Source organism: Lithobates pipiens, unplaced genomic scaffold (genome assembly GCF_037356315.1).
Source record: "Lithobates pipiens isolate NorthernLeopardFrog02 unplaced genomic scaffold, aLitPip1_a1.2 Scaffold_28, whole genome shotgun sequence".
Classification (NCBI taxonomy): Eukaryota; Metazoa; Chordata; class Amphibia; order Anura; family Ranidae; genus Lithobates; species Lithobates pipiens.
Genome location: NW_027507789.1, coordinates 194,626,529 through 194,638,618, shown reverse-complemented (window position 1 = coordinate 194,638,618; position 12,090 = coordinate 194,626,529). Strand labels below are relative to the sequence as shown.

The 12,090-nt window shown below is 40.8% G+C and overlaps 1 protein-coding gene across 1 annotated transcript in view; it reads right to left on the bottom strand.

The window, feature by feature from the left end:
• Nucleotides 1-1,629: 1,629 nt before the first annotated feature.
• RAB22A (RAB22A, member RAS oncogene family) overlaps nt 1,630-12,090 on the bottom strand; it is a 45,039-nt gene continuing 34,578 nt past the window's right edge. Inside the window, exon 7 of the mRNA XM_077460233.1 lies at nt 1,630-11,011. Coding sequence (XP_077316359.1) covers nt 10,917-11,011 — 95 coding nt within the window. The 3' untranslated portion in view covers nt 1,630-10,916. The remainder of the gene's footprint in view (nt 11,012-12,090) is intronic.

Here is a 12,090-nt window from a genome sequence, read left to right as displayed (position 1 = left end):
TTCTCATCAGCAGTATATAGCAGTCTTGTGACTTCTATCTGTGTCTGGTTAAAGTAGGAGGCGTTTTCATTCTCCTCTGACAGTCCTATGAGGCTGCAGAACCCCTGACCCTCTGTCTGAACAGTGCAGTTTGGCCCTGTGCTGATCACATGCACCCTCCCAAAAAAAGAAAACAACTCTAGCATTACACATCAAAACTGAGCATGTACAGAGTGCCCCCAAGGCTCTGTTCTATCAGCAGATGGATAGGGGACAGTAAAAGAAGGGGAGGATCAGAGAAGACAGGCTCAAACAGACTTTTTTGCACAATGCAGAGGATTAACTCCTTAAAGTGGAAGGCCACCCTGAAAAAAAAAAAAATATTAAAAATTACAAAAAAAATCTAAAAAAAAATAAAATAAATGAAAAAGATTTTTTTTTTACTTATCAGAAATGCCTGTTGCTAGGCACATAATCCTAATCTTCCTCTTCCTCCTCCGCGGAGATGTTCTTTCTTCTCTCCTCGTCGCGTTGTCTTCTGGGTAATGGGTCGCGCTGTGTTCTGTGAACTGTGTGTTCCAGAACACAGCGTGTCCCATTCACAAAGTGCTGCGCGACTCGCGCATGCGCAGTAGGAAATGGGCAGTGAAGCCGTAAGGCTCCACTGCCTGGTTTCCCTTAAAAGGAATGGCGGCGCCGGGACCTGAGAGCCGAGGGACGGGTCGCCCTCGGGCGGCCGACATCGCGGGCGCCCTGGACAGGTAAGTGTTTGCAGCTGCTGACTTTAAATTTTTTTTTTTTAAACGGCTCTCCTCTTTAAGCTCTACAGTGAGTATAACAAGCATGCTTTACTGCATATACAGAGCGATTTTACTGTTTTTAAACACTTTAATTTTGATGGACCTTATTGATCAGTGTTAGGTTTGAAAACCGTCTTCTATGTAAATTTTGGAGCTGTGCATACATGGGGCAGACATGTTTGCTCACGACATATACATGCGGTTCTTCCTGCTTAGTAGTGTTCACAATGGTTGTACCTTATTGTCCTCATATCTCAGGAAAAGTAAGCTGATATGGCATAACCCCTTGATTGCTTTACCAAATCTAATTTAGGAGCAAAGGGTAATTGTGTGCCTATCAATGTTTATTGTAGTGCTGCGTGTTTTTACTAAGCAATGTACCGGTTTTTACTCCCTGCTTAGCAGGGGGTTAAAAAAGAAAAAAAAAAAAAACACATCGCTGCTGCCTGTAGAGAGCTCTATGTTGTTTACCTACACAAGGCTCTCTTCTGTCATTCACTCAGCGGGTTCCAGCTATAAATCACTGGATTTTCTGATTGGCATGTGCTGTAGCGAATGACAGCACAGCATATGATCCAGTGCTGCAGGGCCACCCTGCTGCAGTATAAGTGCAGTAGGAGGTCCTGAAGCGGTTAAGGTGGTGGTGGTGCGGAAGGGAACGCCTGATAAAAAGGTAAAAAAAAAATAATAATAAAAAAAAAAAAAAAAAACTTGCGCCTTTAGAACCACTTTAAAAACAGCTGAAAACTCCAAATTTTCTATATAGCCTGTGTCCAGCATTTATACAATCAGCCTGAACTCTACCTGAACTCTTTAGTACACACAATAAAAGTGCAACACACAAAATGCATTTATTAGAAATTATTTTACTTTTTTAGCAAGGAACAGAGAAAAACAAATTGTTTCGCAGTCAAAAAGCTTAATCTTTTCTTCCCACGTAAATGCTAATACACACAAATAAAGAGACAAAAATAACATAGGCAAATAACACATTAACAATGGATTACATTTTCCTTGGGGCCAGCCCAAGTCTGCAGTACAAAAATTACATTTTTTTTTCTCTAGCTCTGTGGTTTAAAAATATGAACAAAAATATACGTTGTTGGTCAAGCAGAAGATTGGCAAATATAACATATCAATTAAATAGAATTAAGGGATAATCGTCTAAAACATCATCTAGGCAACAATGCAGATACTTCATATTATCAATACTTTAACAAAGGCTATTAAGAAAAATAAAATAAAATATATGCCTTAGCTCCTAAATAACAACCTTCAACAGCTGTAGTGTTGATAGATGGCTTTATATTAAAAACAATGATTACACATGTAGAATTTGGAGGATTAAGCACACAACTCAAACCATAAGGGACAATGCTCTTGAAATGGAAGGTACACTTTTCTAAAAATATTTTAATAAAATAAATAGGCTTGGACAATGCCAAAAAAAAAAATGTACTCTCAGCCCAAAATAAACCCTCATACTACCAGAACGTCACCGATATGTAGTACAGCAGTACCAAGAGCTTGATCATAAACACAGAGTGGTGGGATTTGTTTCCCTCAATGGGCTCTCCAAGGAAAGGATTTTACAGTAAGTACAAAACAATTGAGTACTGTGCATGATATTTTTTATTTGCACTAGTATCCTAATTTTCAGGACAGGCTTTCAGGGTGTACATGACCTGAAAATATCGATGTTCGTGCAAATGAAACAAAAAAAAAACAAAGTATCATGAACAGTACTCAGTTGATTTTTCTACAAGTGTATTATTACGGCTCCAATCACCTCAAGCGCGGGGAGTACAAATATTGAAAAACAGCCCAATTAAAGCACTCATACACACGATCAGATTTTCGGAGGAACGTTCCTCTGTTTTTTTGCCGCATGCTAGTTTCATATTGAAAGTGAAGAGGTTACTCACCATGCGAAAATTCTCGTACGGCAGAATTGAACTTCAGAAGTGACGTAATGTGTTAAATAGTTTTGCATATATTCTTTCGTTTCTGAGCATGCGTTGTCTTGGTCTTAGGATTTTTTCCTGATGAAAACCACACCGATTAAATGAAAATTGGATGTTGTGTTCACATACAATTAAAATTTTATAGTCTGCACATCCAGATTTTCTTGTATGAAAAGTTGTAATCGGATGTCAAAAAAAATCACCATACTAACGATCCGAAAATCGGCAGATCGTTCGGACTAAATTTTATTTCTGATTTTCGTATCGTTTGTATGGGCCTTAAGGAAACACAGCAAACAAAGGCTAACGGGCCCAGGAACACAGAACTGAGAACTGCCTGTAGCTCAAGGAGCCACCTGAAGAACCTTGCGCCTTAAACTGGTATCAGATGATGACGTAACGTCCACCTGGTAGAGTTTATGAACAGAAGACTAGGTGGAAACCTACAAATCTGGGAAACAGTTCCTTGATGTCAAGATGGCCTCATCAATCTAGTCAAGTGTGCTTTCATAGGAAGGCTTGGATCTCGATCCTTCAAACTATTGGCTTGGAAAATGTTTGCCCAAGCCACTGAGATGGCTGAACAAGAAGCTGGTAAATACTTAGTGTCCATCAATAATTACAAAAAGGGAACTTGATATGGGGGCATTTACTAAAAGGCAATTATAAGAGCCCCTTTTCAGCAACACAAGTTGATACTGGTTCACTGGAAATATGTGGACCTGCCTACCATAAGGGAAAGGTTAAAACGCACTGGTGACACCTTTGGGTTAGATAAACATATCTATCTACATAGAGAGTGCATGGGTAAATTTGAAAAGATATGGGCAAACTGGTTGGATAATCTGGACTAACGTCGATGTACCTGTCAATGGATAGGCTTTTAAGGGATAATGTTGGGTGAAGGGTGTCAAATATGGGTTTGTTTCCTGTATACTCAATGCTTGGACATGTAGCCACGTGTTGTGTATTGGTTTTCTTTCTCAATAAAGTTTGGCTGCTGAATACAAAAAAAAAAAATGATTTACAAAAAGAGAATTCGTTTTCCTAAAGGAAGTAGTGACAGAGACTGACAGCTCAGACCACATCCAGACTATGGAGGGAAATCTCCTTTTGGTCAACTGATGCAGGACAGAGGGACAGAAGAACAATGCATTGGTTGAAGTAAAGGGCAGAAACGACCCTAGGCATGAAGGAAGTCCAGGGCCTCAACACTACCTTTTTACTATGCAAATCCAAAAAAGGGTTCCTTGTAGGATAAGGCCACCAGTTCAGACACTTGCCTTGTAGAGGTGATTGCTACAAGAAACACCACCTTATGGGTGGGAGTAGAGAGAGGAAGATCTCTAATGTGTTTAAACAGAGGTTTCCGAAGAGCAGAGAGAGTCAGATTTAGATTTCATGGAGTCACTGGGAAATGGACAGAGGGAGCTACACAGCAGATGTTTTCTGCAAAGGTCTTAATCAGAGTGAGAGGCTAATGATCTATGAAACAGAATAGAAAGGGCAGAAACCTGATCCTTGATAATACTGATAGCCAGACACTATTCCAGAAGCCTTTATTGTCCGATAATAGATCCAATGAGAAGTAGACTTCCCAGCTTTTAGGATCATAGCAATCACAGACTCACTGCCTCTGTCCTTCAGAAGATGGGCTTCAACAGCCATGCAATTAAATCCGGCAACCATGAAGCTGGATGGCAATTCATTCATTGGGACAGAAGGTCCTGACAATCTTGTAGAGCCAATGGGATGTTTTCCAGGAGTCTGACCAGGTCAGCATACCAAATCCACTTGGGCCAGTAAGAAGCTATGGGGACCACTGGAATACCGTCCATTTTGATCCTGCAATGCAGATGAGAAAGATTTTAAGGGAGGGATGGCACAGAGTACCGAAAGTGGCCCTTGGTTATTACAGACTATCCCTGCATGCCCTGTCCAGTGGGGTCTGGAAGTAGTATTCAAAAAGCTTGGCTGAGGACAACCACTCCAGAAAGCTGCAATCAAATTATAAAGTTTCCCTCTAGGATTACCTGGTGATGAAGTTATTTGGGCTTTCCCCTTTCCAATCCATCAGTATGACCACACATGATCTGCCGATCCATGAGTAAATGTTTATATACAAAAAATAAAAAAAATGTAATTAAACGGCCAGCCTCTAATGTTCCTGGCCACCTTAAAAAAGCTATTTTTTTTTATCAACCTCCTGTACCTTTTAGACCTCTTTTCTCTGACTAATCTCAACAGTTCATCAATCAGCTTTTTTTTTCTGACTTGTAAACGCCAGTCCACAAAAAACAGATTTGGGTAGATGCCAGGTTTGCCAGCTCATCCATAATTCTCTCGAGCGACGGTTCCTTATTTTCAGTAATTGACTCTAATGATTTCTCTCGATCCACAAGCTAAAAATGTTGTATTTTCAGTACACAAGTGGCACAAATTAGTCAGCTAACTTCATGTGGGGGGAAACTTGTCCGGCCTGGTTTTCAGTTGCAGCTTTTAGCGCCGGAGACAAAAGGCTGGGAAGTGACTCCGGTCACTGCAGTGGCTATTTGTTCTGCAGGTGCTATGGCAACTTTGCTAGCTCTTATGTAAATAAAAGCAAATTAAACATTAATAAAGTTATACTAAACAATATTGATTTCCCCAGCAAGCCGTTTTTTATGCACTGTTTAGCTATTAAACATCAGCCACAGACTTGATAATATCGGGTAATAAAGGGTCAGTCCTCTAAAAACTTTTATTTTTGTGCTGTGTTGATCACGTGACATAGGAGTCACCCACCAGCTGCTTAATATCTCCCAAGGATGCAAAGGACACCTGAGTTTCCAGCTCCGCCCTCATGTTTTGTCTTCTACAAGCATCCAGCGATCCTTATTGTATTTTTTATTATTGTTCAAAGATGTAACAGAAGGTGTGATGCTTTGACGTTGATGTACTAAAGACAATTAGACTGTGCACTTTGCAGAGTGTAGTTGCACTCTGGCGGCTGATGCTCAATATATTGGGGGGGTGGCAAACCAATACCAAACCCCCCCATGGGAAACGGACGGGAAGTCAGCAATCCCCCCCCCCCACGTGAGATGGACGGGAAGGCAGCGATCAGAGGCCTCCTTACTTTAGGCGGCAGATGGTAGTGACTCCCTGGCCAATTGGGTCTCAGGACCCGCTTCCTGATTGGACGGGAGGAGAATCAGTAAGACAATAGTGAATATTAATTCGATATTGTCACACAGCTAGGAGGGCTCAGGGTGCCCACTCTTTTTTGAAGCCAATTAGAGCCTCAGGCTCTAATCATGTGCTTCTAAAAAAAAAAAAAAAACACACACCCCCATTGGAATCTATGCATCTGGTTCCCTGCATGCAGATTAGGGGCCGGTACATGGATTAGGGGGGGGCGCCCCGTATGGACGGGCCACCACTGCTCCAAGCTCTGTAAATGACTTTCATCATCTAATCATGTGCAAGCAAAAATGCTGTTTTTTTTTTGTTGGTTTCCTTGCATGTGATTGGGTATTTTGTTATATTGTTATATTTTATAAAGTAAAGCATTACCTCATTTACAAAGCTCTGGAGCAACTGCACAGTCTATTTGCCTTTAGTAAATCAACCCCTTTGTGTCCGATCAAAGTGGGAGCTTTAGCATATCATTAGAGCTTCTGACAAATACCAGGAGCCAAAATCTTTTTCCACCCCCTGGCATAGATTCAAAACCACATATTTTGGGTGAACTTAGCACTTAAATGTTCCCCTAGCCTGCTGCTAATATTCCAACTTCTAAGGCAGCCAATCTCAGATTAGTAAGGAATTCTCTCAAGTTGATCAAGGGATACCTGTTTCTAGAGATAACTTGCTCAGAAACAAGGCAAGCTTGCAATCTGTGTGAACAAACTATACAATTTGTAACAAAACATTCATTTTTATCACAAGTGCATGGGATTAAAAGTACTACTAGCCACCAAAGGAAGAACAGACCAGCTATTCTTCATGTGTTGGCTTGCTAACTAGACACTCCATCAATCAACAATCTGTACCAATCCACGTAACCACATTGTAATACTCTGAATGTACGTGATAAAAGTGCACAAACCGAGCAAGTGTCGCAATTGGCCCTTAGATATATGCTACAGTATTTCACAGAGGTCAATGGAAAAGATTAGTCATTTTAATTTTTAAAACAAAAATCAACCTGTGTGCCATTGCAAGTGGATTGGTAACACGAAAAATGCATATAGTTTACTAAAAATAAATGCCTAAAAGGGCACATGAATAAAATCTGCAAATTGCATCAATTTTTAAATAGGAAATGTGCAAAATTAGCCTCGCTTAATTAATTTGGCCATTCTCTGCTGTAATGTATTAGGTGGGTCTTAGCCCTTGTACACACGGTCAGAGATTCCGACGGACCAAGTTTTCCAACTTGTTGTTAAAATTTTCGGACAAAATGCTCCGATCGGACATACTCCGATCATGTGTAGAGAATTCCGATTGGACAAAGTGCCACGCATGCTCAGATCAAATTCCTACACCAAAGCTATTGGCTACTAGCCTGAACGTAGTCCCATCGTAACTAAATTACGTCATCATGTCAGATTTTCCACCAACTTTGTCCGACTGTGTGTATGCAACAGTTTCGGACAAAATCCAATGGATTTGGTTGTCGGAATCTCCGACCGTGTGTACAAGGGCTAAGACAACAGTAGCTCAGTGATCACAAAGGTTCATAAAAATACATGCCCACTGGCTATTCCACCTTTCTGAACTTCCCTTTATTTCTTGTTTAGTTAAAAAAAAAAAAAACATTTGTCAGCAATCAAAAACGGAACTCTTCTGGTGGGTTAGATTCCTCCAAATCAATTCCAATATTAGTCATTCATGCGGATCTCAAAGTGTAGAACGTTGCACACGTGAGTGCCTTTAGGCAGAAACTTTTACATGAATAAACCAAGCCAAAGAAACGCACTGATATAACATAAATATGTGCAATAAAAAAAAAACATGACATCGCTTATGAGGAACAAGAATACACTTTTCCTAAAAGGAAGAGTGGTATTTCCCTTTTGGGAGGTAACAAATTGGGTGGAACACATAGATAAAATAAAAAGTGGTAATTGCAATGATTCCAGCTAAAGTGCACCTGTCACCTATTTCACTCTACTGGAAATTGTAGTTCTGTACATGTCGAAGTCCCAATTACAAATTCCACAGCAATATAAGTCAGTTAAGCCCCTCCAACAATGCATTTTGGACCAGTTGGCTTAATGGACAAGTTTATCTTTCTAAAAAAATAAATAAAAAAAAACATAAAATGCAAATTTTGTTTGCAGTTAAAAAAAAAAGTGCATTTATTATCTTTTTTTAAAAATTTTTTTTTAGAAGCCTGTAAAGCATTTCCCTCACGATCAGCAGAGTTTGTCAGTGTATCAGGCAGGCAGTCACATAATGACAGGAAGACTCAATGAACTACCTAGAGCGTGCAAAAGCACCCTTGTAGTTCATTGAGAACTAAAAGCAATCAGCTGCAAAGAATGTTGGTACTTGTAGTGCATTCATTCACAGATCTCTGTAAAGGAATGACGCACTGTGGGCAAAGCCCCGTACGGCTGCATTCTTTTCAAACTGTGACAGCAGATGCAGGGAGAAGATCCCTAGCCCACAGTTACAATGAGGGGGTGGGCGAGAGGCTACAGAAGGAGGAACATGTTACATGTTCCACCCTAAAAACAGATGCAACATGTTCTCAAAGGTGAACTTATCCTTTAAATGTTCATGTAGAAGTAATAAATATGCTTTAGCTGTAGTTTAAGCCCAAAAGGGACACTAATGCCACGTACACACGACTGGACCGGACAGAAAAGGTCTGACAGAGCGAATCTGTCGGACAATTCGTTCATGTGTGGGCTCCATCGGACCTTTGCTGTCCAAAATTCTGACGGACTTTAGAAATAGACCCAGACCCAGTTACTATCGAGAAATCCGCTCATGTGTATGCTAGTCCGATGGATGAAAACAGACGCTAGGGCAGCTATTGGCTATGAACTTTCTTATTCTAGTTCGGTCGTACGTCATCACATTAAAATCCGTCGGACTTTGGCGTCATTGTGTGTGGCCAAGTCCGTTCATTCGGAAAGTCCGTCAGAACTCCACCGAATGTCCGTCGTAAAGACCGTCGGACCTAGTCCCTCGAAAAGTCCGCTCATGTGTACGCGGCATTACATTTTCTTATTCCTTCCAGCTAAGATGTCTCTAAAAACTAGATGTCTCTAAAAAAAGTTGTCTCTTGAGAACCACGCCTAATGCCCCGTACACACGAGCAGATTTTCCATTGGAAAAAACTTGTTTTCAGCTCAAGCTTGGCTTGCATACACACGGTCACACAAAAGTTCTCTGAACTTTCAATCATCAAGAACAAGGTGAAGTACAACACTACGACAAGCCGAGAAAATGAAGTTCGATGCTTCCGAGCATGCGTCGAATTGTTTTGGAGCAAGCGTAGGAATTTTGCGTGTCAGAATTTGTACAGACACACGAATGAATGAAGGAATGACTTGTATAGCGCTATATATGCGAACTAAATCGCCTCAGGGCGCTTTTGCTGCCAGTGTCCGTCTGGGTTTTCAGAAGAGATGGGTCTTGAGCTTCTTCCTGAAGGTCAGATAGTTTACACACGGTGGCATTTTCCGACAAAAAGCTCTCATCTTTTGCTGGCGGAATTTACGATCGCGTGTACGCAGCATTAGGTATAATTTCAGAAACTGCTCTTTCAGTTTCTTCTAGTAAGTTGTCTGTCAGTAAAACAAAAAAAAAGAGCATAAAAAATACACCAGAGAAGAATTCTCAAACTTAAGTCATGGAGATGGCTTTTGTGGGTCCACCTGGGTTTCTTTCCAAACTTCCAAACTTTCCAAAGAAACTCGGCAAGATAAAAGACAAAAAAGAATTACAGGATGGGAAAAAAGTGTTTCTAGATGCCAGCATTAAAACATGCCACAATGACAAAATAAAATGATTAGCCAATTCCTTTTATAGAAGTTCGGCATCAAGAAGGAGATTTGATTCTCACCACTAGTGGGCAGGCTTTTAGTGAAATTTCTGGTGTCTGGTTGTAGTTTCCTGCTTTGTAAGAAAATGCTGTTCTAGTGTTAAAAATGAGACTGCAGAGAGAGGGAAAATTCTCAAGATTTTTGCCATTCTGAATGACCACTGATGAGCCCACTACTATACCCACGTTTCACGATTCTGGCTCTAGGAGAGCTGCTAATAAGCTAGCTGATGGCTTGAAGCATATCAGGGAGAATGGAAGTCTGGGGAATTTAATATGACATCCACAGTGCTCCCAAAGCCATATGTTACTTAAATGCTCAATGCACCACTAAATGAATGCTGAGGGTACTGTACTCTGATGCCATTATCATTTATAATGTATCATATGCACAAAGTAGTATACGGACGGCTAAGGAAGGCTCGAAAATTCAAACATCTTTACAACCTACAGAAAAAAAATACATATTTTTATGGAAAAGGAAGTAGGTCTTGTAAAATTATATGTTATGCTGCATTTTACATACATGTAGTGTTTGGGTAAAATCTTTAACTGCCTGCCCTAATTCAGTAAACCCGTTAATGCTCTTTAAGCTTCAAAGTCTTTAGTATTATCATTATACATAAACTAAAACTATTTTGTTGTTCTGGGAGTTGTTGTGTCTTAAAACAACCAGTCAATCTTTCCTCTGAACACCTCTGTTTCGAGAAGATGTTAACGATTTAAAAACCACGGAAAGGAGTCAGTGACCCACTTGCTCTTAAATAATATCTTATCTAATGTTGACAATTGAACCTGTCTGTGAGTATTGGAATGGCTACAGGAGAGCCCCAGTCTTCCATCTGAATGGCCTCCATGTCCTCCTAGAGGACAAGCATGGAAAGATGAACGATGGAGCTCTGGGTTAAGCAAGGTGAACAGAGATCCTTCCAACATGAGTACCGAAAAATTCTAAGCTATAGTATAAAAAACAAAACAAAAAAAACAACACTATATAGACGGACGGGGTCTATACATTTTCCCTTTCTGTGGAAAGCTTACAGCGGAGGAAGCGTACACACTGTGTGCATAGTGGTAACTAGACTGGTGGAGGCACCATTCTCAAACAGTCCCATCTACACATCCATCTGGTCAGCAGCATCGGCGCTCCGCCTCTGAAGATTGCCTTCGAAGCTTAAATCCTTTTCCGGATGTGGTGCTGGCATTGCCTGATGGGACTCTTTTACCTAAAGAAAAAAGAAGAGAGCTATTTAACCACTTTAATACAGTGCACTTTCACCCTCTTCCTGTCCAGGCTAATTTTCAGCTTTCAGTGCTGTTGCACTTTGAATGACAATTGGTCATGCAACACTGTACCCATATGAAATGTTATCATTTGTTTGAGACAGATAGAGCTTTCTTTCAGTGGTATTTAATCGCCATTGAGTTTTTTTAATCATTTGCTAAAACAAAAGAAAAAAGACCGAATTAAAAAAACAAAAACAAACAAAAACGTTTTTCTAAAAGTTTGTATATAAGTAATTTTTCTCCTGATGTTTTCTCCTGATGATCACTGATGTGTCCTGATGAGGCTGCACTGAGGGGCACTGATAGGCTGCACCGATGGGCACTGATGAGGAGGCACTAATGGGCACTGATAAGCTGCACTGATGGACAATGATGATCAGTGCCCATTATAAGTGTAATTGTCCCCTGTAAATGGAATGCAAGGCTTTCCTTTCCTCAGACACTGACAGTGATAAAAACCAGCATTTGTTTACATGTGATTGGCTGTGATTGGATACAGCTGATCGCATGGTAAAGAGCAAGTGTCATTGGCTCTATACTCTGATCGGTGAAGAGCTGTGTTCAAGGGACACAGCTCACCACCGATCGTTGCATGCTCCCAGGGGTGCACATAAGCGGTGCACGTGAAGGACATCATATGATGTGCAGTCAGGACCTTAAAGCCACTACCTGCCCATCATTCTGCTATAGGAAAAGTGGGAAGGTGTGAAAGAGACTACCATTTCACCTATTAGGGCAAAGAGACAGAATCACCAATGTGCCCACCTCCAACCTGATTATAGCCAAATTCTCCAATGCTTGGTTGTTCTGCTAGAGTTGCTAATAAATTCCAATACCTCCAGGTATGGAGGAGCATATAACCTCCTCCCATGATGCAATGTGCAGACCTAGTGGCCAATCGTCAGGCTTAACACATGTTCACATGAGCATAAGTAGGTTACCAACTCTGTGCCCTCAACTTAGATGAAGTGGCGGGAGTGCTGAAAAGGGAAGTCAAAATGGGTTGGGTGGGGTTTAA